General features: G+C 47.8%; 1 protein-coding gene across 2 annotated transcripts; it reads right to left on the bottom strand.

Annotated features, from left to right (window-relative positions):
• Window positions 1-2,442: 2,442 nt before the first annotated feature.
• On the bottom strand, window positions 2,443-22,823 carry LOC141147570 (zymogen granule membrane protein 16-like). Of its 2 annotated transcripts, none has more exons than XM_073634795.1 (4): window positions 22,736-22,823; window positions 22,544-22,587; window positions 21,928-22,060; window positions 2,443-2,897 (listed from the first exon to the last, which is right to left on the bottom strand). In XM_073634795.1, exons 1-4 carry the CDS (start codon window positions 22,774-22,776, stop codon window positions 2,576-2,578), a joined length of 540 nt encoding a protein of 179 aa, XP_073490896.1. In that variant the 5' UTR covers window positions 22,777-22,823; the 3' UTR covers window positions 2,443-2,575. The 2 variants fall into 2 exon arrangements, with proteins under 2 accessions (XP_073490896.1, XP_073490897.1); XM_073634796.1 differs by having other exon boundaries at window positions 22,690-22,817.
• Between the last annotated feature and the right edge of the window lie 4,221 nt (window positions 22,824-27,044).

Below are 27,044 nucleotides of genomic sequence, written 5' to 3'. Positions count from 1 at the left end.
CCAGGTATGAAATTTAAAGGAATATTACACTTTTATTGTTTCACTTTAAGCATGAATAAAATCACTGCTTCTGAAAAAACGTGCCGTTTTTTTTAAACTTTTTTTTGCATTGATACATGTCCCCTGGGGCAGGACCCAGGTCCCCAAACACTTTTTATGACAATAACTTGCATATAAGCCTTTAAAATTAGTACTTTTGATTTTTCATGTTCGTGTCCCATAGACTTTAACAGTGTTTGACCAAATTTTTTGTCTGTTTGGATGTTCTGGTGCGAACCGAATGGGGGGGTGTTTGGCCTATCCCTACTCCCACCTACTGACACCAATGATGGGTCACTATTTCTTCCACTGACACTAATGAACAGGAATTATTCTTCCCACTTGCACAAATAATGGGGCACTATTCCACTTACTGACAACAATGATGGGGCACTATTCCCCCCCACTGACACCAATGACGGGGCACTATTCCTCCCACTGACACCACACTGACACCAATGAGGGGGCACTATTCCTCCCACTGACACCAATGATGGGGCCCTATTCCTCCCACTGACACCAATGATGGGGCACTATTCCCCCCCACTGACACCAATAATGGGGTACTATTTCCCCCACTGACACCAATGATGGGACACTATTCCTCCCACTGACACCAATGATGGGGCACTATTCCCCCACTGACACCACTGATGGGGCCCTATTCCTCCCACTGACACTAATTATTGGGTACTATTCCTCCCACTGAGACCAAAGACGGGGCACTATTCCCCCCACTGACACCAATGATGGGACACTATTCCTCCCACTGACACCAATGATGGGGCCCTATTCCTCCCACTGACACCAATGATGGGGCCCTATTCCTTCCACTGACCCCAATGATGGGGCCCAATTCCTCCCACTGACACTAATTATTGGGTACTATTCCTCCCACTGAGACCAAAGATGGGGCCCTATTCCTCCCATTGACACCAATGATGGGGCACTATCCCTCCCACTGAGACCAATGATGGGGCACTATTCCTCCCACTTACACAAATGATGGGGCACTATTCCTCCCACTGACACCAATGATGGGGCACTATTCCTCCCATTGACGCTAATGATGGGGCATTATTCCTCCCATTGACACCAATGATGGGGCTCTATTCCTCCCACTGACACCAATAATGGGGCATTATTCCTCCCACTGACACCAATGATGGGGCATTTTTTCAACCATTGACACCAATGATGGGGCTCTATTCTTCCCACTAAAGATTTGGCATTATTTACGACCACTGACACCAGGATATTTTCTACTACCAATGACCACAGTCCGGCCCCCCTAAAGTCTGAAGGACAGTAAACTGACCCTTTGTTTAGATAGTTTGGAGACTCCTGTACTAGAGGCAACACGCCTGTGTTGAAACGCTTCACAACGCACACTGGTGCCTTGTGGGGTTTTAAAAAATGGGTCGTGTTTTTTTTAGTAAGTTGAGGTGTGTTGGCAGCACGCAAGAAAACACACGTTAACGTGCCACAAGGAAGAAAATGGGCCCTTTATATATACTATGTTGTCAAAAATATTGGGACGACTGCCTTTACACACACACAGGAACTTTAATGGCATACCAGTCTTAGTCCGTAGGGTTCAATATTGAGTTGGCCCACCCTTTGCAGCTATAACAGCTTCAACTCTTCTGGGAAGGTTGTCCACAAGGTTTAGGAGTGTGTCTATGGGAATGTATGACCATTCTTCCAGAAGGGCATTTGTGAGGTCAGGCACTGATGTTGTGCTCTAATTCATCCCAAAGGTGTTCTTTTGGGTTGAGGTCAGGACTCTGTGCAGGCCAGATAAGTTCCTCCACTCCAAACTCGCTCATCCATGTCTCTATGGACCTTGCTTTGTGCACTGGTGTTGTCATGTTGGAACAGAAAGGAGCCATCCCCAAACTGCTCCCACAATGTTTGGAGCATGAAATTGTCCAAAATGTCTTGGTATGCTGATGCCTTAAGATTTCCATTCACTGGAACTAAGGGGCCAAGCCCAACCCCTGAAAAACAACCCCACACCATAATCACAAAGCACAAAGCAAGGTCCATAGAGACATAGAAGATGAGTGAGTCCTGACCTCAACCTGATAGAACACCTTTGGGATGAATTGGAGGTCAGTGCCTGACCTCACAAATGCCCTTCTGGAAGAATGGTCAAACATTCCCATAGACACACTCCTAAACCTTGTGGGCAGCCTTCCCAGAAGAGTTGAAGCTGTTATAGCTGCAAAGGGTGGGCCAACTCAATATTGAACCCTACGGACTAAGACTGGGATGCTATTAAAGTTCTTGTGTGTGTAAAGGCAGGTGTCCCAATACTTTTGGTAATATAGTGTAGTTGACTATAGTTCTCCTTTCAGAAAGCCTATAATTTTGTTTTAATATAAAAGAATCAGACAGGCATTGTAGATGCAGATTTTATTATGAGGAGAGGATACACGGAATATTGGGAGCTGATACAGATGGGGGGTAAGGTAGACAGATGACAGACGGGGGGCGATACTCTGCAGCTCAGGTCGGCACAGCGGTCTGGAAATTACTTGTTGCAGTGGATGCAGTTGCTGGAGGGATAGTCCCAGTGGAAGCCGATGGCGCGGATGGCGGAGCCGGAGCGTCCGCTGATGTATCTCAGGAAGGTGTCAGGGAACAGAGGGGAGGCGTTGAAGGTAAATCCGATATCTTTGCCGAAACTGAACACACGCTCCTTATTGGTGATAAATACCAGCTGGCAGACGGTGGAGGTATATCTCCCATTTACCCGGCTAATGTGCTCTCCGGGGGAAAGGAGAATTTCCTCCAGATCACCCGCTGTGCCCCCGCGGTACTCTGACCACGTCGTCCCATATCGCACCTGGATCCTGTGGAGGGAACAAACCCACGTCATTCTTCAGAAGAGAAATAGAGAAAGAACATCTAAAATTGTAACATAAGATAAATAATATGAATAAAACTGACATAAGCAGGGCAGGACTTAGGGTGGTCGGGGCCCCTGGGCTTGAGTCACTTTCGGGCCCTACCCTTCTATACATATGCACAGCTCTATAAAACAGAAATAGAAAAGGACAAGGTGCGCCAGACTCAGTGCAGTATTAGAGAACTTCTGTTTAATTGGACAAGACAAAACAGCCAAATGGCTACTCACAAAAGTAGATAATATATAAGCGTATAAGTGGGGGATACTGTACTGGTATTCGTCCTGGGTCCACGATTAATAAAAGCAATAAAAATGGATAAAATGATAATTACCGTATTTATTGGTGTATAACACGCACCGCAAGTTTAGGAGGGAAGTTTAAGGAAAAAAACTTACATTTAAATGCCCAACAATGCAGCCTCATCAGTGTTATTTGCAGACTTGTCAGTGTAGCCTTGCTCCAGTGTCATTGTGCCGCCGAGATACAGAGCCGGATGTCTTGTGTAACTCGGCTGCTTTCAAAAAGGGCGGGGCCCCCTATTGGCCCGGGGCCCATGGGCTTGAGCCCAGTCAAGCCTAATGGTAAATCTGGCCCTGGCCATAAGCTCCATTCCCATTGCTGCCAGTGCCGCAGGTATTTCCCCCAAAAATCACAAGATTTATGCATTAGTTTAACCACTTCAATACCGGGCGATCTCACCCCCTTCCTGCCCAGGCTCATTTTCCGCTTTCAGCGCTGTCACACTTTGAATGACAATTACGCGGTCATGCAACACTGTACCCAAATTACTTTTTTTTTTTCATTTTTTTGAGACAGATAGAACTTTCCTTTGGTGGTATTCAATCACCACTGGGATTTTTTTCTTTTTTGCTAAACAAATGAAAAAAATATCGAAAATTTTGAAAAAAAAAACCCTTTTTCATCATTTCTGTAATACAATTTTACAAATTAATAATTTTCTTCTTCACTGATGGGCACAAATAAGGCACCACTGATGGACACTGATAGGAGGCACTGATATGCTGCACTGATGGATACTGATTATTACTGATGATGCTGCACTTATGGGCACTTATGAGGCGGCACTAATAGGCACTGATGAGACTGTACTGATGAGGCGGCACTAATAGGCACTGATGAGGCAGAACTGATGGGCACTGATGAGGTGGCACTGATGAGACTGTACTGATGAGGCGGCACTAATAGGTACTGACGAGGCAGAACTGATGGGCACTGATGAGGCAGTACTGATGAGCACTGATGAGGAAGCACTGGTGGGCACTGATGGGGCAGCACTAATAGGCACTGATGAGGCTGCACTGATAGGCACTGGTGGGCACTAATGATACTGCACTAATGGGCACTGATGAGGCTGCACTGATAGGCACTGATGATGTGGCACTAATAGGCACTGATGGGCACTGATGAGGATGCACTGATGGGCACTAATGAGACGGCACTAATAGGCACTGATTAGGCGTCACTGATGAGGATGCACTGATGGGCACTGATGAAGTGGCACTAGTGGGCACTGATAAGGCTGCACTGATGGGCACTGATGAGGCGTCACTGGTGGGCACTGATGAGGCGTCACTGGTGGGCACTGATGAGGCAGCACTGATAAGCTGCACTGATTAGGCTGCACTGATGGGCATGAATATGCTAAACTGTTGGGCACTGATATGCTGCACTGATGGACACTGATGGAGCTGAACCAATAATTTCCAGTCAGGATGGCAAAGCCTCTGCCCGGCCGTCAATCTGCTATAAGCTGGGCAGGAAGGTGTTAATAGGGATGGTCAAATTTGGGTGATTTTTTGTGTTAATTTTGGATGCAATCAGCTGGACCATGAGGATTATGAACGCTCTTTTCAGCTACACTGGACATGTTTTTCTAGTCTCATTATTTTAAATGACTTTACACATGTAACAATGAAATACACAAAATAAAACACAAATGCAAAAATCAAAAAATTACAGAGCAGTTCCTCTATCGAAATTGCATGTACTGTACATTCACCCTGTGTGAATGGGGCAAGATCAAATGTTCTTCAGTCTATTTTCTCTGCAATTGGAATGTGTGAATGGGGAAAATACCACATTATGGCCACAAGATGGTGATGAGGAGCACAATTATTTCTCAATAGTCATGTCATAGTCCTAAATCAGGGATCTCCAAACTACACCACATCTGGCCCTCTGCAAGGTCTTATCCGGCCCACCACTAGAGTCAGTGAGGTAAACTCAGTGTGCACTGATTGAGGATTCAGGTCAGCAGAGGTCGCCCATGGTCTCCACTTCAACCCCCCCAACCAACACCCAGAGTTTGTAAAGGGTGACTCTAATGGGGAACCTGATGTAAGGGGCATTATGATGGGGACTCTGATAGGGACTCAGGTGTAAAGGGGGTCTCTGAAGTAAGAAGGGCCCCGATGTAACAGGGAACCCTGACTTAAGGGAGGACTCTAATGGGGACCTTGATGTAACATGGGACTCTAATGGGGACCCCAATGGAACAGGGAATTCTAATGTGTAACCTGACTTAAGGGTGGGCTCCAATTCAATCCCTCATGTAAGGGGGACTCTAATGAAGACCCTGGCATAAAGGTGGACTCTGACAGGGACCCTGATGTAAGGGACGCTCTAATGGGGACCCTGATATAAGGGTAGACTCCAATAGGGACACTGATGTAAGGGGGACTCTAATGGGGATCCTGGTGTAATGGGGGAGTCTAATGGGAATCCTGATGTAAGGGTGGAGTCTGATGTGGACCCTGATATAAGGGTGGACTCTTAAGGGAACCCTGATGTAAGGGGGACTCTAATAAGGATTCTGATGTAAGGGGAGTCCAATGGGAATCCTGATGTAAAAGGCAATCTAATGGGGATTAGACATCCTCAAAGGTCCCTCAAAATTTTTGGGGGACCTTTTCAGGGGTCTGTGCACCATTTCTTTATTTTAAATAGAAGCCATATGGGAAATGTCATTTGCCATCAGTTAAAAAACATTTTTCCTTTGTACCTGTCACTGCTCCCGGCCCAGTGGAAGTTGTACATGTTGTTCTGCACTGGTACACGTTCCCAGGGCGGTGCCCTGGGCCAGAGCCGGTACAAGGCAGGGGTGGAAGGGGCGGATGCCCTGGGCGGTACAATTTGCAGGAGGGAGGGGGCACAGGTGAAGTGTCGGCAGTGTGTTTCACAGAAAGCACTAGCCAGTGCCACTAATAGCTGTGCCTGTACTGTAGTCGTCTATACCTGTCTCTGTTACAATGTGCCAAGTATACTCCTGCACCCGGCACAAGCCTAGACAGAGACAGACCCCACCAGCCCTTCCCTGTCAGCACTTCGCTCCCCTATGAAGACGATTCGTAGTCCCGTCCCTGCGGCGTGATGTCACTCACGGCCAGAGGCGGGATGGGAGGAGCATAGAGAGCTGCTGCTGAAGCTGCAACCTGGAGGTGGAGGTGCCGCCGAGGAGGAACCAGGTCAGCAAAGTGTGTATATGATTGCACCAAATTAAGCACCAAACAGATAATGATTGCCAAATGCCATCTGCAGATTAATAAATGAACTGTCTGGATCAGATGAGGGCAGGAGGCTGAGGGGGGATAATTACCAATGCTACCTATTTTTAATTTCTGTAATATGCAGTATGGGGGGGTTAATGTACTGCCACTGGTCACTGATGCATTAGTGGCTGACCAGTGGCAGTACATTAACCCCCCCATGCTTCATATTACAAAAATTAAAAATAGCAATGGTAATTCACCCCTCCAGCCTCCTTCCCTCCCCCATTCGGATCCAGACAGTTAATCTATTAATCTGCAGCAGGTTCATAAACAAACTGTCTGGATCCGATTGGGGGAGGGGAGGAGGCATCTGGCAGCAGGTGACGATGGCAAATGACACATGACATCTGGCAATGGGTGACAGTGGTAAGTGACATGTTGCATCTGGCAGCAGGTGATGTTGGCAAGTGATATCTGGTTGGAAGCTAAACAGTGTGGACCTTGAGGTTGCATTTTTTAGGTTCTTTTTAACACCCTTTTCTGACACTTTTTAAACAGCTTTTTTTCTTTGCTTCCTTCAGCCTATTAATTAAAGGGAGTGGTTAATTGGTCACAGGTGCTTGAGTCCTATATAACCTTGTGTAGAACTCATTGTGAGCCTGCTCATCTTTGAGTCTGCTGGAACTCTGTTCAAGTGGAACTGGTCTAAGTGGTGAGTTAAAACCAGAGTTGGTGGAACTGGTCTAAGTGGTGAGTTAAAACCAGAGTTGGTGGAACTGGTCTAAGTGGTGAGTTAAAACCAGAGTTTAAAACAGGAGGTTATAACAGGGGTCATAGTACCTGTGTAGTGTGAGTACCTGAGTGTTGTCTGAGTAGTGTGTGGATCGTTAGTACTTGTGTATTGTGTGCTGTATACTTGTGTGTTGTGAGTGCACGTAGGTCTGCGAGTGCACAAAGTTCTGCGAGTGGTCTGCAAGTGCACGTAGTTCTGCGAGTGCATGTAGTTCTGCGAGTGGTCTGCGCGTGCACGTAGGTCTGCGCGTGCACGTAGGTCTGCGAGTGCACGTAGTTCTGCGAGTACATGTGTATTGTCTTGTTGAGTACCTGTGTATTGTCTTGAATATTAGTGCCAGGAAGCTAGTTGTTAGGTAATTTAGACAGGGTATAATCCCCAATCCTCATTAAATTTAATAGGTATGATGCTCAGCGGGTGTTGTTCATCTTGTGGCATGTATGCGTTCCTTGATCATCCGATCGAGGGTGAATACTGCTGTGCAAAATGTAAGCACATTGTTTCCCTGGAAGCCCAGGTTCTGAATCTGGGGAAGCAACTGTCAGCACTGAGAAGTGCCTCCATACTAAAGGAGAGCCAGGAACGTACACGGCAGGGGCCAGCACAGAGGTGGGTGGAGACAAAGAGGTGCAGGCACTAGCAAAGAGTAGATGAGTGACAGTCAGGAAGGGTAGAGGGGGAAGTCTAAGGGAGGCTGATCCAGGGCTGGAGCATCCCAATAAGTACACTCCATTGAGTGACAATGGTGAAACCAGTCAGGTACCTGCACTGCTGGAGCTGGGGGACTCTCCTAGCTGCAAGGGAAAGAACTCCTCCAGTGAGAATGGGGGGAAGCGAAGGGAAAGGAAAGACAGATTCTGGTGAGTTAAAACCAGAGTTTTTGGAACTGGTATAAGTGGTGAGTTAAAACCAGAGTTGGTGGAACTGGTCTAAGTGGTGAGTTAAAACCAGAGTTGGTGGAACTGGTCTAAGTGGTGAGTTAAAACCAGGGTTGGTGGAACTGGTCTAAGTGGTGAGTTAAAACCAGGGTTGGTGGAACTGGTCTAAGTGGTGAGTTAAAACCAGGGTTGGTGGAACTGGTCTAAGTGGTGAGTTAAAACCAGAGTTGGTGGAACTGGTCTAAGTGGTGAGTTAAAACCAGAGTTGTTGGAATTGGTCTAAGTGGTGAGTTAAAACCAAATTTAGTGGAACTGGTCTAAGTGGTGAGTTAAAACTAGAGTTTAAAACAGGAGGTTATAACAGGGGTCATAGTACTTGTGTAGTGTGAGTACCTGAGTGTTTGAGTAGTGTGTGTGGATCGTTAGTACTTATGTATTGTGTACTGTATACTTGTGTGTTGAGAGTGCACGTAGGTCTGCGAGAGCACGTAGGTCTGCGTGTGCACGTAGTTCTGCGAGTGGTCTGCGAGTGCACGTAGTTCTGCGAGTGCACGTAGTTCTGCGAGAGTTCTGTGAGTGCACGTAGTTCTGCGTGAGTTCTGCTAGTGCACGTAGTTCTGCGAGAGTTCTGCGAGTGGACATAGTTCTGCGAGTGGTCAGTGAGTGGACGTAGTTCTGTGAGTGGTCAGTGAGTGGACGTATTTCTGTGAGTGGACAGTGAGTGGACGTAGTTCTGCGAGTGGTCAGTGAGTGGACGTAGTTCTGCGAGTGGTCAGCGAGTGCACGTAGATCTGCCAGTGCACGTAGGTCTGCCAGTACACATAGGTCTGCCAGTGCACATAGATCTGCGAGTACCTGTGTATTGTCTTGTTGAGTACCTGTGTGGTGAGTTAAAACCAGATTTAGTGGAACTGATCTAAATGGTGAGTTCAGAGTTTAAAACAGGAGGTTATAACAGGGGTCATAGTACCTGTGTAGTGTGAGTACCTGAGTGTTGTCTGAGTAGTGTGTGTGGATCGTTAGTACATGTGTATTGTGTACTGTATACTTGTGTGTTGTGAGTGCACGTAGGTCTGTGAGTGCATGTAGTTCTCCGAGTGGTCTGCGAGTGCATGTAGTTCTGCGAGTGCACGTAGCTCTGCGAGTGGTCTGCGAGTGCACATAGTTCTGCGAGTACATGTAGTTCTGCGAGTGGTCTGCGAGTGGACGTAGTTCTGCGAGTGGTCTGTGAGTGCGCGTAGTTCTGCGAGTGGTCTGTGAGTGCACGTAGTTCTGCGAGTGGTCTGCAAGTGCACGTAGTTCTGCCAGTGGTCTGCGAGTGCACGCAGCTCTGCGAGTGGACGTAGTTCTGCGAGTGGTCTGCGAGTGCACGTAGTTCTGCGAGTGCATGTAGTTCTGCGAGTGGTCTGCGAGTGCACGTAGCTCTGCGAGTGGTCTGCGAGTGCATGTAGTTTTGCGAGTGCACGTAGGTCTGCGAGTGCACGTAGTTCTGCGAGTACCTGTGTATTGTCTTGTTGAGTACCTGTGTATTGTCTTGAGTATTAGTGTCAGGAAGCTAGTTGTTAGGTAATTTAGACAGGGTATAATCCCCAATCCTCATTAAATTTAATAGGTATGATGCCCAGCGGGTGTTGTTCCTCTTGCGGCAAGTATGCGTTCCTTGATCATCCGATCGAGGATGAATACTGCTGTGCAAAATGTAAGTGCATTGTTTCCCTGGAAGCCCAGGTTCTGAATCTGGGGAAGCAACTGTCGACAGGGCCAGCACAGAGGTGGGTGGAGACAAAGAGGTGCAGGCACTAGCAAAGAGTAGATGAGTGACAGTCAGGAAGGGTAGAGGGGGAAGTCTAAGGGAGGCTGATCCAGGGCTGGAGCATCCCAATAAGTACACTCCATTGAGTGACAATGGTGAAACCAGTCAGGGACCTGCACTGCTGGAGCTGGGGGACTCTCCTAGCTGCAAGGGAAAGAACTCCTCCAGTGAGAATGGGGGGAAGCGAAGGGAAAGGAAAGACAGATTCTGGTGAGTTAAAACCAGAGTTTTTGGAACTGGTATAAGTGGTGAGTTAAAACCAGAGTTGTTGGAACTGGTCTAAGTGGTGAGTTAAAACCAGAGTTGGTGGAACTGGTCTAAGTGGTGAGTTAAAACCAGAGTTGTTGGAACTGGTCTAAGTGGTGAGTTAAAACCAGAGTTGTTGGAACTGGTCTAAGTGGTGAGTTAAAACCAGATTTAGTGGAACTGGTCTAAGTGGTGAGTTAAAACTAGAGTTTAAAACAGGAGGTTATAACAGGGGTCATAGTACTTGTGTAGTGTGAGTACCTGAGTGTCTGAGTAGTGTGTGTGGATCGTTAGTACTTCTGTATTGTGTACTGTATACTTGTGTGTTGAGAGTGCACGTAGGTCTGCGAGAGCACGTAGGTCTGTGTGTGCACGTAGTTCTGCGAGTGGTCTGCGAGTGCACGTAGTTCTGCGAGTGCATGTAGTTCTGTGAGTGCGCGTAGTTCTGCGAGAGTTCTGTGAGTGCACGTAGTTCTGCGTGAGTTCTGCTAGTGCACGTAGTTCTGCGAGAGTTCTGCGAGTGGACATAGTTCTGCGAGTGGTCAGTGAGTGGACGTAGTTCTGTGAGCAGGGGCGGATCCAGAGCCTAGTCTCGGGAGGGGCACTGCCAGAAAATATGTTTTTTTTTGGGTAAATTTAACGGGGAAATGGCTGGTGTTAGCGCTTCAATCATCACGGCACCATGGTTGTTATGGTGTCAGGATGATTGAAGCGCATTATTACTATTATTACCTGGTTATAAAAAATGAAATGGTTCAACTCACCATAGAATCAGTGGGAGCCCCGAGCGTGTCACTTGCCACTGTTATCTGCCACACGTTGGGGATTGTCACTTGCCACGTCACCTGTCACTAGATGCGGATTGTCACTTGCCACGTCCCATGCCACACGTTGCGGATTGTCACTTGTCACGTCCCATGCCACACGTTGCGGATTGTCACTTGCCACGTCCCATGCCACATGTTGCGGATTGTCACCTGCCACGTCCCATGCCACACGTTGCAGATTGTCACATGCCACGTCCCATGCCACACATTGCGGATTGTCACTTGCCATGTCCCATGCCACACGTTGCAGATTGTCACATGCCACGTCCCATGCCACACGTTGCGGATTGTCACTTGCCACGTCCCATGCCACATGTTGCGGATTGTCAATCACCACGTCCCATGCCACACGTTGCAGATTGTCACTTGCCACGTCCCATGCCACACGTTGCAGATTGTCACTTGCCACGTCACATGCCACACGTTGCAGATTGTCACATGCCACGTCCCATGCCACACGTTGCGGATTGTCACTTGCCACGTCCCATGCCACACGTTGCAGATTGTCAATTACCACGTCCCATGCCACACGTTGCAGATTGTCACTTGCCACGTCCCATGCCACACGTTGCAGATTGTCACTTGCCACGTCCCATGCCACACATTGTGGATTGTCACTTGCCACGTCCCATGCCACACGTTGCGGATTGTCACTTGCCACGTCCCATGCCACACGTTGCAGATTGTCACTTGCCACGTCCCATGCCACACGTTGCGGATTGTCACTTGACTGCTATAATTGTCTGCTGTGTCCCAGTCAGAGTCAGGCTTATTTAACTGGTGACCCCCTGTCATCAGTGCTGGGCAGGGAGGAATGGGCTGGCTGCTGCCACTGGGAGAGCGATGGGAGCAGAGCGAACACAGGGCTCATCCTGAGCGGATGTGTCAGCGCTGCATCCCGCCCCAGGGGGGGCAGCAGAGAGATGATGTAATCTCTCTGCTGCCGCGGCTGCCTGTGCATTCAACAGTGTGGGCGGAACTGCAGGGATGCAGGGCGGCGCTGGGCGGTGAGAGATGATGTTATCTCTCTGCTCCACCGCCCGCTGGCTCCCTGATTGGCCAGCAGCCGCTCACAAACTGTCACTGAGCCGCACACAGCGGTTCACGTAACGGAGCCGCCCGTGCTCTCAGCTGTGGAGCCGCCCGCCGGCTCCCTGATTGGCCAGCACTGCAGCCGCTCACAAACTGTCACTGAGCCGCACACAGCTGTTCACTTCGGAGCCGCCCGTGCTCTCAGCTGTGGAGCCGTCCGCCGGCTCTCTCACCAACAGCGATGCCTGCCCTGCCCACCCACTCACCCACAATCTCGGAGGGGGCAATTGCCCTGTTGCCCCCCCCTGGATCCGCCCCTGTCTGTGAGTGGTCAGTGAGTGGACGTATTTCTGTGAGTGGACAGCGACTGGACGTAGTTCTGCGAGTGGTCAGTGAGTGGACGTAGTTCTGCGAGTGGTCAGCGAGTGCACGTAGGTCTGCCAGTGCACGTAGGTCTGCCAGTGCACGTAGGTCTGCCAGTGCACGTAGGTCTGCCAGTGCACATAGGTCTGCCAGTGCACATAGATCTGCGAGTACCTGTGTATTGTCTTGTTGAGTACCTGTGTGGTGAGTTAAAACCAGATTTAGTGGAACTGGTCTAAGTGGTGAGTTAAAATCAGAGTTTAAAACAGGAGGTTATAACAGGGGTCATAGTAACTGTGTAGAGTGAGTACCTGAGTGTTGTCTGAGTAGTGTGTGTGGATCGTTAGTACATGTGTATTGTGTACTGTATACTTGTGTGTTGTGAGTGCACGTAGGTCTGTGAGTGCATGTAGTTCTCCGAGTGGACTGCGAGTGCATGTAGTTCTGCGAGTGCACGTAGTTCCACGAGTGGTCTGCGAGTGCACATAGTTCTGCGAGTGCATGTATTTCTGCAAGTGGTCTGCGAGTGGACGTAATTCTGCGAGTGGACATAGTTCTGCGAGTGGTCTGTGAGTGCGCGTAGTTCTGCGAGTGGTCTGTGAGTGCACGTAGTTCTGCGAGTGGTCTGCAAGTGCACGTAGTTCTGCCAGTGGTCTGCGAGTGCACGTAGCTCTGCAAGTGGACGTAGTTCTGCGAGTGGTCTGCGAGTGCACGTAGTTCTGTAAGTGCACGTAGTTCTGCAAGTGGTCTGTAAGTGTACTTAGTTCTGTGAGTGGTCAGCGAGTGCACGTAGTTCTGCGAGTGCACGTAGTTCTGCGAGTGGTCTGCGAGTGCACGTAGTTCCTGCGAGTGCATGTAGTTCCTGCAAGTGCATGTAGTTCCTGCGAGTGCACATAGTTCTGCGAGTGCACGTAGTTCTGTGAGTGGTCTGTGAGTGGACGTAGTTCTGCGAGTGGACGTAGTTCTGCAAGTGGTCTGTGAGTGCACGTAGTTCTGCGAGTGGTCTGCAAGTGCACGTAGTTCTGCCAGTGGTCTGCGAGTGCACGTAGTTCTGCGAGTGGACGTAGTTCTGCGAGTGGCCTGCAAGTGCACGTAGTTCTGCCAGTGGTCTGCGAGTGCACGTAGTTCTGTGAGTGCACGTAAGTCTGCGAGTGCATGTAGTTCTGCGAGTGGTCTGCAAGTGCGCGTAGTTCTGCGAGTGGTCTACGAGTGCACGTAGCTCTGCGAGTGCACGAAGTTCTGCCAGTGCACGTAGGTCTGCCAGTGCACGTAGGTCTGCCAGTGCACGTAGGTCTGCCAGTGCACATAGGTCTGCCAGTGCACATAGATCTGCGAGTACCTGTGTATTGTCTTGTTGAGTACCTGTGTGGTGAGTTAAAACCAGATTTAGTGGAACTGGTCTAAGTGGTGAGTTAAAATCAGAGTTTAAAAGAGGAGGTTATAACAGGGGTCATAGTAACTGTGTAGAGTGAGTACCTGAGTGTTGTCTGAGTAGTGTGTGTGGATCGTTAGTACATGTGTATTGTGTACTGTATACTTGTGTGTTGTGAGTGCACGTAGGTCTGTGAGTGCATGTAGTTCTCCGAGTGGACTGCGAGTGCATGTAGTTCTGCGAGTGCACGTAGTTCCACGAGTGGTCTGCGAGTGCACATAGTTCTGCGAGTGCATGTATTTCTGCAAGTGGTCTGCGAGTGGACGTAATTCTGCGAGTGGACATAGTTCTGCGAGTGGTCTGTGAGTGCGCGTAGTTCTGCGAGTGGTCTGTGAGTGCACGTAGTTCTGCGAGTGGTCTGCAAGTGCACGTAGTTCTGCCAGTGGTCTGCGAGTGCACGTAGCTCTGCAAGTGGACGTAGTTCTGCGAGTGGTCTGCGAGTGCACGTAGTTCTGTAAGTGCACGTAGTTCTGCAAGTGGTCTGTAAGTGTACTTAGTTCTGTGAGTGGTCAGCGAGTGCACGTAGTTCTGCGAGTGCACGTAGTTCTGCGAGTGGTCTGCGAGTGCACGTAGTTCCTGCGAGTGCATGTAGTTCCTGCAAGTGCATGTAGTTCCTGCGAGTGCACATAGTTCTGCGAGTGCACGTAGTTCTGTGAGTGGTCTGTGAGTGGACGTAGTTCTGCGAGTGGACGTAGTTCTGCAAGTGGTCTGTGAGTGCACGTAGTTCTGCGAGTGGTCTGCAAGTGCACGTAGTTCTGCCAGTGGTCTGCGAGTGCACGTAGTTCTGCGAGTGGACGTAGTTCTGCGAGTGGCCTGCAAGTGCACGTAGTTCTGCCAGTGGTCTGCGAGTGCACGTAGTTCTGTGAGTGCACGTAAGTCTGCGAGTGCATGTAGTTCTGCGAGTGGTCTGCAAGTGCGCGTAGTTCTGCGAGTGGTCTACGAGTGCACGTAGCTCTGCGAGTGCACGAAGTTCTGCCAGTGCACGTAGGTCTGCCAGTGCACGTAGGTCTGCCAGTGCACGTAGGTCTGCCAGTGCACATAGGTCTGCCAGTGCACATAGATCTGCGAGTACCTGTGTATTGTCTTGTTGAGTACCTGTGTGGTGAGTTAAAACCAGATTTAGTGGAACTGGTCTAAGTGGTGAGTTAAAATCAGAGTTTAAAAGAGGAGGTTATAACAGGGGTCATAGTACCCGTGTAGTGTGAGTACCTGAGTGTTGTCTGAGTAGTGTGTGTGGATCGTTAGTACATGTGTATTGTGTACTGTATACTTGTGTGTTGTGAGTGCACGTAGGTCTGTGAGTGCATGTAGTTCTCCGAGTGGTCTGCGAGTGCATGTAGTTCTGCGAGTGCACGTAGTTCCGCGAGTGGTCTGCGAGTGCACATAGTTCTGCGAGTGCACGTAGTTCTGCGAGTGGTCTGCGAGTGGACGTAATTCTGCGAGTGGACGTAGTTCTGTGAGTGGTCTGTGAGTGCGCGTAGTTCTGCGAGTGGTCTGTGAGTGCACGTAGTTCTGCGAGTGGTCTGCAAGTGCACGTAGTTCTGCCAGTGGTCTGCGAGTGCACGTAGCTCTGCGAGTGGCCGTAGTTCTGTGAGTGGTCTGTGAGTGCACGTAGTTCTGTAAGTGCACGTAGTTCTGCGAGTGGTCTGTAAGTGCACTTAGTTCTGTGAGTGGTCAGCGAGTGCACGTAGTTCTGCGAGTGGTCTGCGAGTGCATGTAGTTCCTGCGAGTGCATGTAGTTCCTGCAAGTGCATGTAGTTCCTGCAAGTGCACATAGTTCTGCGAATGCACGTAGTTCTGTGAGTGGTCTGTGAGTGGACGTAGTTCTGCGAGTGGACGTAGTTCTGCGAGTGGTCTGTGAGTGCACGTAGTTCTGCGAGTGGTCTGCAAGTGCACGTAGTTCTGCCAGTGGTCTGCGAGTGGACGTAGTTCTGTGATTGGTCTGCGAGTGCACGTAGTTCTGCGAGTGGACGTAGTTCTGCGAGTGGCCTGCAAGTGCACGTAGTTCTGCCAGTGGTCTGCGAGTGCACGTAGTTCTGTGAGTGCACGTAAGTCTGCGAGTGCATGTAGTTCTGCGAGTGGTCTGCAAGTGCGCGTAGTTCTGCGAGTGGTCTACGAGTGCACGTAGCTCTGCGAGTGCACGTAGTTCTGTGAGTGGTCTGCGAGTGCACGAAGTTCTGCGAGTGGTCTGCGAGTGCACGTAGGTCTGCGAGTGGTCTTAGTGCACATAGTTCTGCGAGTGGTCAGCAAGTGCACATAGTTCTGCGAGTGGATGTAGTTCTGTGAGTGGCCTGCGAGTGCACGTAGCTCTGCGAGTGCATGTAGTTCTGCGAGTGGTCTGCGAGTGCATGTAGTTCTGCGAGTGCACTGCGAGTGCACGTAGCTCTGTGAGTGGTCTGCGAGTGCATGTAGTTTTGCGAGTGCACGTAGGTCTGCGAGTGCACGTAGTTCTGCGAGTACCTGTGTATTGTCTTGTTGAGTACCTGTGTATTGTCTTGAGTATTAGTGTCAGGAAGCTAGTTGTTAGGTAATTTAGACAGGGTATAATCCCCAATCCTCATTAAATTTAATAGGTATGATGCCCAGCGGGTGTTGTTCATCTTGCGGCATGTATGCATTCCTTGATCATCCGATCGAGGATGAATACTGCTGTGCAAAATGTAAGTGCATTGTTTCCCTGGAAGCCCAGGTTCTGAATCTGGGGAAGCAACTGTCGACAGGGCCAGCACAGAGGTGGGTGGAGACAAAGAGGTGCAGGCACTAGCAAAGAGTAGATGAGTGACAGTCAGGAAGGGTAGAGGGGGAAGTCTAAGGGAGGCTGATCCAGGGCTGGAGCATCCCAATAAGTACACTCCATTGAGTAAAACCAGAGTTGGTGGAACTGGTCTAAGTGGTGAGTTAAAATCAGAGTTTAAAACAGGGGGTTATAACAGGGGTCATAGTACCTGTGTTGTCTGAGTAGTGCGTGTGGATCGTTAGTACTTGTGTATTGTGTACTGTATACTTGTGTATTGTGAGTGCACGTAGGTCTGCGAGTGCACGTAGTTCTGCGAGTGGTCTGCGAGTGCACGTAGTTCTGCAAGTGGACGTAGTTCTGCGAGTGGTCTGCGAGTGCACGTAGTTTTGCCAGTGATATGCGAGTGCACATAGCTCTGCGAGTGCATGTAGTTCTGTGAGTTGTCTGCAAGTGCACGTAGGTCTGCGAGTACACGTAGGTCTGCGAGTGGATGTAGTTCTGCGAGTGGTCTGCGAGTGGTCTGCGAGTGGACGTAGTTCTGCGAGTGGACGTAGTTCTGCGAGTGGTCTGCGAGTGCACGTAGTTCTGCGAGTAATCTGCCAGTGCACGTAGTTCTGCGAGTGGACGTAGTTTTGTGAGTGGTCTGCGAGTGCACGTAGTTCTGCCAGTGGTCTGCGAGTGCACATAGCTCTGCCAGTGCATGTAGTTCTGTGAGTGATCTGCGAGTGCACGTAGTTCTGCGAGTGCATGTAGTTCTGTGAGTTGTCTGCGAGTGCACGTAGTTCTGCGAGTGCACGTAGTTCTGCGAGTGGTCTGCGAGTGCACGTAGTTCTGCGAGTGGTCTACGAGTGCACGTAGCTCTGCGAGTGCACGTAGTTCTGTGAGTGGTCTGCGAGTGCACGAAGTTCTGCGAGTGGTCTGCGAGTGCACGTAGGTCTGCGAGTGGTCTTAGTGCACATAGTTCTGCGAGTGGTCAGCAAGTGCACATAGTTCTGCGAGTGGATGTAGTTCTGTGAGTGGCCTGCGAGTGCACGTAGCTCTGCGAGTGCACGTAGCTCTGCGAGTGCATGTAGTTCTGCGAGTGGTCTGCGAGTGCATGTAGTTCTGCGAGTGCACTGCGAGTGCACGTAGCTCTGTGAGTGGTCTGCGAGTGCATGTAGTTTTGCGAGTGCACGTAGGTCTGCGAGTGCACGTAGTTCTGCGAGTACCTGTGTATTGTCTTGTTGAGTACCTGTGTATTGTCTTGAGTATTAGTGTCAGGAAGCTAGTTGTTAGGTAATTTAGACAGGGTATAATCCCCAATCCTCATTAAATTTAATAGGTATGATGCCCAGCGGGTGTTGTTCATCTTGCGGCATGTATGCGTTCCTTGATCATCCGATCGAGGATGAATACTGCTGTGCAAAATGTAAGTGCATTGTTTCCCTGGAAGCCCAGGTTCTGAATCTGGGGAAGCAACTGTCGACAGGGCCAGCACAGAGGTGGGTGGAGACAAAGAGGTGCAGGCACTAGCAAAGAGTAGATGAGTGACAGTCAGGAAGGGTAGAGGGGGAAGTCTAAGGGAGGCTGATCCAGGGCTGGAGCATCCCAATAAGTACACTCCATTGAGTAAAACCAGAGTTGGTGGAACTGGTCTAAGTGGTGAGTTAAAATCAGAGTTTAAAACAGGGGGTTATAACAGGGGTCATAGTACCTGTGTTGTCTGAGTAGTGCGTGTGGATCGTTAGTACTTGTGTATTGTGTACTGTATACTTGTGTATTGTGAGTGCACGTAGGTCTGCGAGTGCACGTAGTTCTGCGAGTGGTCTGCGAGTGCACGTAGTTCTGCAAGTGGACGTAGTTCTGCGAGTGGTCTGCGAGTGCACGTAGTTTTGCCAGTGATATGCGAGTGCACATAGCTCTGCGAGTGCATGTAGTTCTGTGAGTTGTCTGCAAGTGCACGTAGGTCTGCGAGTACACGTAGGTCTGCGAGTGGATGTAGTTCTGCGAGTGGTCTGCGAGTGGTCTGCGAGTGGACGTAGTTCTGCGAGTGGACGTAGTTCTGCGAGTGCACGTAGTTCTGCGAGTAATCTGCCAGTGCACGTAGTTCTGCGAGTGGACGTAGTTTTGTGAGTGGTCTGCGAGTGCACGTAGTTCTGCCAGTGGTCTGCGAGTGCACATAGCTCTGCCAGTGCATGTAGTTCTGTGAGTGATCTGCGAGTGCACGTAGTTCTGCGAGTGCATGTAGTTCTGTGAGTTGTCTGCGAGTGCACGTATTTCTGCGAGTGCACGTAGTTCTGCGAGTGGTCTGCGAGTGCACGTAGTTCTGCGAGAGCATGTAGTTCTGCGAGAGCACGTAGTTCTGCGAGTGGTCTGCGAGTGCACGTAGTTCTGCGAGTACCTGTGTATTGTCTTGTTGAGTACCTGTGTATTGTCTTGAGTGTTAGTGTCAGGAAGCTAGCTCTTAGGTAATTTGGACAGGGTATAATCCCCAATCCTCATTAAATTTAATAGGTATGATGCCCGGCGGGTGTTGTTCATTTTGCAGCATGTATGCGTTCCTTGATCATCCGATCGAGGGTGAATACTGCTGTTCAAAATGTAAGCACATTGTTTCCCTGGAAGCCCGGGTTCTGAATCTGGGGAAGCAACTGTCAGCACTGAGAAGTCCCTCCATACGTACAGGGCAGGTGCCGGCAGGGGCCAGCACAGAGGTGGGTGGAGACAAAGAGGTGCAGGCACTAGCAAAGAGTAGATGGGTGACAGTCAAGAAGGGTAGAGGGGGACGTCTAAGGGAGGCCGATCCAGGGCTGGAGCATCCCAATAAGTACACTCCATTGAGTGACATTGGTGAAACCAGTCAGGGTGCCTGCACTGCTGGAGCTGGGGGACTCTCCTAGCTGCCGGGGAAAGAACTCCTCCAGTGAGAATGGGGGGAAGCGAAGGGAAAGGAAAGACAGATTCTGGTGGTAGGGGACTCAATTCTTAGAAGGACAGAGAGGCCATTCTGTAACAAAGACCTGAAGCGCCGAACAGTATGTTGTTTACCAGGCGCTCGGGTTCGGCACATCATGGATCTGGTGGACAGATTACTGGGAGGGGCTGGGGAAGACCCAGCTGTCATGGTGCACGTTGGCACCAATGACAAAGTCAGAGGCAGATGGAGTGTCCTAAGGAACGATTTTAGGGACTTAGGAGCTAAATTGAGGAAAGGACCTCCAAGGTAGTATTCTCAGGAATACTACCGATACATCGAGCCACACCAGAAAGGCAGAGGGAGATGAGGGAAGTAAACAAGTGGCTGATGAGCTGGTGTAGTAAGGAGGGGTTTGAGTTCCTGGAGAACTGGGCTAACTTCTCAGTCGATAACCAGTACAGTACTATAAAAGGGACAGACTGCACCTAAATGAGGAGGGTGCAGATCAGCTGGGAAAGAAGATGGCCAAAAAGTTAGAAGGGTTATTAAAATAGGTGATGGGGGGAGGGTCCAGAGGTAGAGATAGTCTGCACGGAACATATTCCAGATGGTAGTATTGGGGGCATTACTGGTAGGTTGACCAAAGCGCATAAACCCAAGGTAAGTATAGTGGCAAGTCCTAGTTGCAATCTCGGAACACCCAATAAGAGCCGATAATATGTGACTGGTCTAAACTATGTGGCATGTTCACCAATGCCAGGAGCCTGGCAGACAAGATGGGTGAACTAGAGATACTGTTGCCAGAAGAGGATTTGGATTTTGTGAGAATTTCAGAGACCTGGTTCAACAGCTCTCATGATTGGCTGGCAAACATTCAAGGGTATACCCTTTATCGCAAGGATAGAGAGGGTAAAGAAGGGGAGGGGTATGCCTATATATCAAGAATAATGTACAAGTGAATGTGAGAGATGACATCACTAAGGGAGCTAGGGAGGAGGTGGAATCCTTATGGGTAGAGCTCCAAAGGGATGAAGCTAAGGGGAAAATAATACTGGGAGTATTCTTTAGGCCCCCTAACCTGAGGGAGGAAGGGGAGACAGATCTCCTATCACAATTTGGATTAGCAGCAAGGATGGGAAGTGTTATCATAATGGGGGATTTTAATTATCCAATTATAGACTGGGCGGAGGGAACCGAGGAAAAGAGGTTTAACCTTAAACTACGTAGAGGGTTCTTCACTGTAATGCCCTGTACACACGGTCAGATTTTCCGACAGAAAATGTGTAATAGGACCTTGTTGTGGGAAATTCCGACCGTGTGTAGGCTCCATCACACATTTTCCATCGGATTTTCCGACACACAAAGTTTGAGTGCTTGCTATAAAATTTTCCGACAACAAAATCCGTTGTCGGAATTTCCGATCGTGTGTACACAAATCCAACGCACAAAGTGCCACGCAAGCTCAGAATAAATAAAGAGATGAAAGCTATTGGCTACTGCCCCGTTATAGTCCCGACGTACGTGTTTTACGTCAGAATGATCGGATTTTCCGACAACTTTGTGTGACCATGTGTATGCAAGGCAAGTTTGAGCCAACATCCGTCGGAAAAAATCCTAGGATTTTGTTGTCGGAATGTCCGATCAATGTCCGACCGTGTGTACGGGGCATAAGAGCGGCAAGGATGTGGAATTCCCTTCCACAGGCGGTGGTCTCAGCCGGGAGCATCGACAGCTTCAAGAAACTATTAGATAAGCACCCGAATGACCACAACATACAGGGATATACAATGTAATACTGACATATAATCACACACATAGGTTGGACTTGTGTCTTTTTTCAACCTCTCCTATGTAACTATGTAACATGCTGAATCTGGCAGCGGGTGACGGTGGCAAATAACTTGTGGCATCTGGCAGCAGGTGATGGTGACAAGTGACATGCTGAATCTGGCACCAGGTGATAGTGATAAGTGACATGTGGCATCTGGCAGCAGGTGACAGTGATAAGTGACATGTTGCTCTGAGCCCTGTGCTGATAATTAATACAGGGCTCTTTACAGAGGGAATGATCACTTTTTAAATTTTTCCTGCAAAGCAGGGAGAAGAACAAATTGATCTGCAGTAAAAAGCAGCACACATAGGAAACATAGTTGATTCCCACTGACACTCTTTCTTTAGACCCAGGGGGAGCGGTTTGCCGTCTTCGCCCTGGGCACCGAATGACCTTGTCCCGGCACTGCCCTGAGCATTTTGATTGGACAGATTTGGCTCCCATTGGGTTCGACATCTGAACTTCTTTGAAGTTTGCCAAACTCTGTTCTCTAAACCCGGAGCAGCTGAGCTCAGTGATAATAGAGAATAGGGACAGACACTGAGAATCCCCCCAATATACACATGTATTAGTATGAAGCTGATGAGAAAAGGAAAAACGGCGCCGTGTGTCTCACCCGGTGATGAAATAACGGCTTTTACGAACTCTCAGGGCTGTGATTGGTCCATCCAGTTGGTTTCCAGACTGTGAAAATCGCTTTCCAGCCTTACCGCCATATTCACCGGAGTACGAGGAGCTGCGCTGCTGAGCTGAGGAATAAAGGAGGCAAAACAGCTGTGACATCACTATTCTCTGTATATAATATATTATACAGGAGTGACATCACCACTCTCCAGATATAAGATATACTATAGAAGAGTGACATCACTATTTTCTATATATAATATATTACACAGGAGTGACATCACCACTCTCCAGATATAAGATATACTATAGAAGAGTGACATCACTATTTTCTATATATAATATATTACACAGGAGTGACATCACCACTCCCCAGATATAAGATATACTATAGAAGAGTGACATCACTATTTTCTATATATAATATATTACACAGGAGTGACATCACCACTCCCCAGATATAAGATATACTATAGAAGAGTGACATCACTATTTTCTATATATAATATATTATACAGAAGTGACATCACCACTCTCCAGATATAAGAAGAGTGACATATGGTGACATGAGATTTGAATATATCAGATGAGAGAAGAGGATCTCTTACCTGCAGCGATGGCGCACACACTGACAAGGATCCACAGCAACATTCTGTCATAAAACAAAATTGACATTATTATATAATACATATACAGCAGAGCATTGCACCTCAAATACTGCACAACACTATCCCTAATACTGAAAGTATTGCACCTCAAATACTGCACAACACTGTCCCCAGTACTGCAGAGCATCGCACCTCAAATACTGCGTAGAATTGCCCTCAGTAGTGCAGAGCATTGTAGCTTCAATACTGCACAACACTATCTCTAATACTGCGTAGCACCGCCCCCAGTCCTGCAGAGCATCGCACCTCAAACACCGCACAGCACCGCCCTCAGTCCTGCAGGGCATCGCACCTCAAACACCGCACAGCACCGCCCCCAGTCCTGCAGAGCATCGCACCTCAAACACCGCACAGCACCGCGCCCAGTCCTGCAGAGCATCACACCTCAAACACCGCACAGCATTGCCCCCAGTACGAAGAAGAAGAAAAAGATTGAGGTAATGCCAGGGGTTTTCTGGTACGACTTCTTGAAGTTTAGCACTTGGAGGCAAAAGTGCTTCTTTGCAACTGGATCTCACAAGATTCATCACTGTAAATATGGGCTTTTAAAGTGAAGTTGTTGTTTTATTCATCTGAAACACTGAAAGCTCATTATACAGTTTTAATTAGCGCTACACCATTTATTACATCAATTAATGTGCAATCCTCGCATGTTGTGTTAGCTGCTTTTACATTAATCTTTCCTATTTTTATGATTCCAGCGCAACAAAATTGTGTCCTTTCTATTCTGGGTCTCTGCTAAGGAGCTAATGAGCGGAGCAAGTTGTTTTGGGGGGGCAAAACCAATTTCCTTCAATGATATGTTCATCCCTGCTGAGCATTACACCCATCCATAATTATCAGTGGAGACTGTCCCTTTAAATCATCTTGTATAACGTTCATTTATCAGATCACTGCAGAATATTACTGCTCATGCAGATTATCTCATGCTCAATACAATACATTATACCCTGTGCTACATTTAGACATCACAACGCTCTAGGCAGGTCTCAATATTAACGCCCTTTTGTATAATCTCTCTCTCTCTCTCTCTCTCTCTCTCTCTCTCTCTCTCTCTCTCTCCTCCCCCCCCTGTATAGGGGATTTACTGGCAGAAAAAAAAAAAAAAGTTTTACTATCCAAAGTTAAAACAACAACAAGGGCAGAAGATTTGATAGATGGAAAGATGAACACAAATGACTAAAGATCTGCTCTAACAAGAGTTTTGGGGAAACATACCACAATATGGCCACTAGATGGAGCTGATGATCATAGTAAATGAGTATTTAATTCATTCTCCTGGATAGAATATAGCGACATTTGACTTGGCCACCCATTTGCACAGAATGAATGTACATGCAGTTGCATAGAACAAATAGCTCTGATATATATATATAAAACATTTTTTATAAATACACCCCTTGGTGTTGCCCCCCACCCCCATCTTACACCGACACCCTAGACACAGCCATTATGACATTATGACAAGTACAGACAAATGGAAGCCCTGAGAGCAGTGGCGGCCCATCCATAGGAGGCGCACCCTCTCCTGTAGTCACCAAAAAAAAAAAAACATTTTTTTTTTGTAAATGGCCCCTTTAAGAAAAAAAAAAAAGTCCTTTAACTAAGTGCATTGTGTTCAGGCACCGGACACAGTGCACTATGGGAAGGGCCACGTCAATGCAATCACAAGATTGCAGACGTGGCACTTCATTTGCAGGATTTTTACCTGCGGCGCAATCGAAATCACCCAGCAGCTTCCACTCGTAGAATCACTACGGATGGGAGCATTGTTGTTTAAATGTAGAGGTTACTTCCGGGTTTCGTGGAACAGATGGAAACCAGAAGTGATGTCGGCAGGCTGCAGCTCCATTGTTCACATTGGCCCGAGTGGAGCTGGAAGGTAAGTATGAGAGAGAGCACGCCACGCAGCATACGAGGGATTCAGTCGGCGGTACTAGACAGTTCTGAATTCACTGTGTAGTAATATGACTGAACAGAAGTGAATCCATCTTTATATAAGTTCATATAAGATTAACTTGGATTAATCTGCTAGCTATCTAAATGTATATGGAAAGAGGTCAGCACCAGACAAGAAACATATAATACAAATGTACCAACATCCCTACAAATTCACATTCACAGATCGCCGCACCGCTCGCATGTGTGCAGTAGGAAACTGGCAGTAAAGCCGCAAGGATGGCGGTGCCGCGACCCAAGGGACGGGTCGGCCTCGGGCGGCCGATATCGCGGGCACCCAGGACAGGTAAGTCTACTTATTTAAAGTCAGCTGCTACAGTGTTTGTAGCTGCTGACTTTTAAAAAAAAATTACAGTGGCCGAAATCCCGCTTTAATAAAAGTATAAATCATTTATTCTAAGAAAAAATATACACATTTAAGACACAATAAAATATGCAACTACAGTTAGTCATTGTCCTGGGTATGCACACCTATCTAAACCCTGACCTAATGAAAAAACTGGAGTTGCAAATACAGAGTTCCTGCGTCCTAAAATTTCGACATGTTTCGCCAAGTCGGCTTCATCAGGAAAAGGACGAACGCATTCATGTATAAAAAATTAAAACCAATGACTTGTATAGAGCCTTAGGTGTATAAACAGAAAACAAAAAATTGAAATTAATTAACATATCACAATACACAGAGAAAGAAATTCAATTTTAACACGATATAGCATTGTAAGTGCATGATTCACGTTGGTATGAAATAATAAAACAACAAAAAAAACCATAGAGGCCCTGTATAACTCAATCCCACATGCTAGAGGGGTTGGAGTTGTTTCTCTGTGAACGTGACCTTGACTATTGGAAATATAACGAATTTGTTATTGAGTTGTTGGAATTTATCCTAACACACAATGTTTTTGAATTTAAAGGTTCCCACTACCTCCAGGTGCAAGGTGTTGCTATGGGGGCCAAGTGTACCCCATCTTATGCAAACCTGTACCTGGGGGGGTGGGAATGTGACCTGTTTTCGGATGAGTCAAGGTCGGTGGATATTGGTCAAATGATTCCATGTCATCGTTACATCGACGATGTATTCATGGTATGGGCAGGATCAAAAGAAAACTTGCAAAAATTCTTGGAAAGTCTACAAGTGAATACATATAATTTATAATTCACATACACATTTGACCAATCAAGCATAACCTTTCTGGATGTTGAAATCTTTACAGACGCTACAGGGATGATTAGTTCTACCCTGTTTAGGAAACCATCGGCGGGAAATAGTTTGCTACACGCCAGTAGTTCGCATCCTGAAAAACTGATCAAAAGCATACCATACAGTCAATTCTTAAGACTTAAACGTAACTGCACACATGATGCAGATTTTCAAAGGGAAGTCAATGCTTTACGCGATCGCCTTTTGATTAGGGGTTATAGCAGAACATGCTTAAGGAAAGCGTTCAATTGAGTGAAAAATCTTAATAGACATAGGCTGCCGTACAAACCTAGGCAAGACAAATCCTCTACATCAACGCAAATCATTACGAAATATAACTGACAACATGCTAAGATACGCAAAATTTATAACAAATACTGGTATCTATTGACCGCTGATCAAAAAGTCTGTCAATTTATTAAACCTCATCCAGAAATAACCTATAGGAGATCCCGTTCACTTAGAGACACTCTGGTCACTAGCCACTTACTTACCCATGCGGCAAATGTAATTTTTGACGATTTATCACTGCAGGAAGGAGCACTGAGCTCCCCAACGGAAATCTATGGACTCCAAAACACAGAACCAACTGTCAGTCAGTTGGCTCTGTGTATTTAATGCAATGCCATTGTGGAGCCTTTTACGTGGGTAAAACGAAGCGCCCACTGTTTTGTAGAATCAGGGACCATGTATCGCTGATTTCAAAACATAAAATGGAGACATCCATAAGCCGCCATGTGGGATTGTATCATAACTTCAATCGCAAGTCAATTGGCTTTTTCAGCCTGGAACATCTACCTCAACATGAACGTGGGGGGGACATTGACAACAAGCTTCTCCAGCTGGAGACCAGGTGGATCTACATGCTACAGGCCACCCGCTCTCCAGGTTTGAACGAGGGGATTAGTTACAAGCCTTTTCTGTGAATTGTGCCCCCCCTTTTTTTTTTCTTGGGAGCAGCCATGTTTGCATCTTGAGCCCTCCTGACCACAGTTTCTCTGTCATTCATGGTTTTTCTTTTCCTTTATGCCATCTTTTTGGGTCCTCTGGTGATCCTGTGTGCCTGTGCCCTGGCATTGGCCTAGCTGCTACCTACTAGATGGTGTTGTTGGTCACTCACCCGCCAGGTAGTAAATGGAAATCTAAATTATCAATTGATACATGTGATACAATTGTGTATAGATTTTGATCACTTGTCTACTTTGATTGAGTATTGATAAATGGAAAATATATGCATGCCCTCATTGGGTTTGGATGTTATTTTGAGGGGTTGGTGGGTGA

Source organism: Aquarana catesbeiana, linkage group LG06 (genome assembly GCF_042186555.1).
Source record: "Aquarana catesbeiana isolate 2022-GZ linkage group LG06, ASM4218655v1, whole genome shotgun sequence".
Lineage (NCBI taxonomy): Eukaryota > Metazoa > Chordata > Amphibia > Anura > Ranidae > Aquarana > Aquarana catesbeiana.
The sequence above is the reverse complement of the archived record's forward strand: the minus strand, read 5'-3'. Positions and strand labels throughout refer to the sequence as shown.

What these genes read in the sequence shown, in the direction of transcription:
- LOC141147570 (XM_073634795.1), bottom strand. Translation starts at nt 22,776, where the DNA reads ATGCTCTGCACTACTGAGGGCAATTCTACGCAGTATTTGAG. An exon ending in AATTCTACGCAGTATTTGAG is followed by an intron (nt 22,588 to 22,735) that starts GTGCGATGCTCT and finishes GTTTTATGACAG; the next exon opens with AATGTTGCTGTGGATCCTTG. An exon ending in TGTGTGCGCCATCGCTGCAG is followed by an intron (nt 22,061 to 22,543) that starts GTAAGAGATCCT and finishes TTTATTCCTCAG; the next exon opens with CTCAGCAGCGCAGCTCCTCG.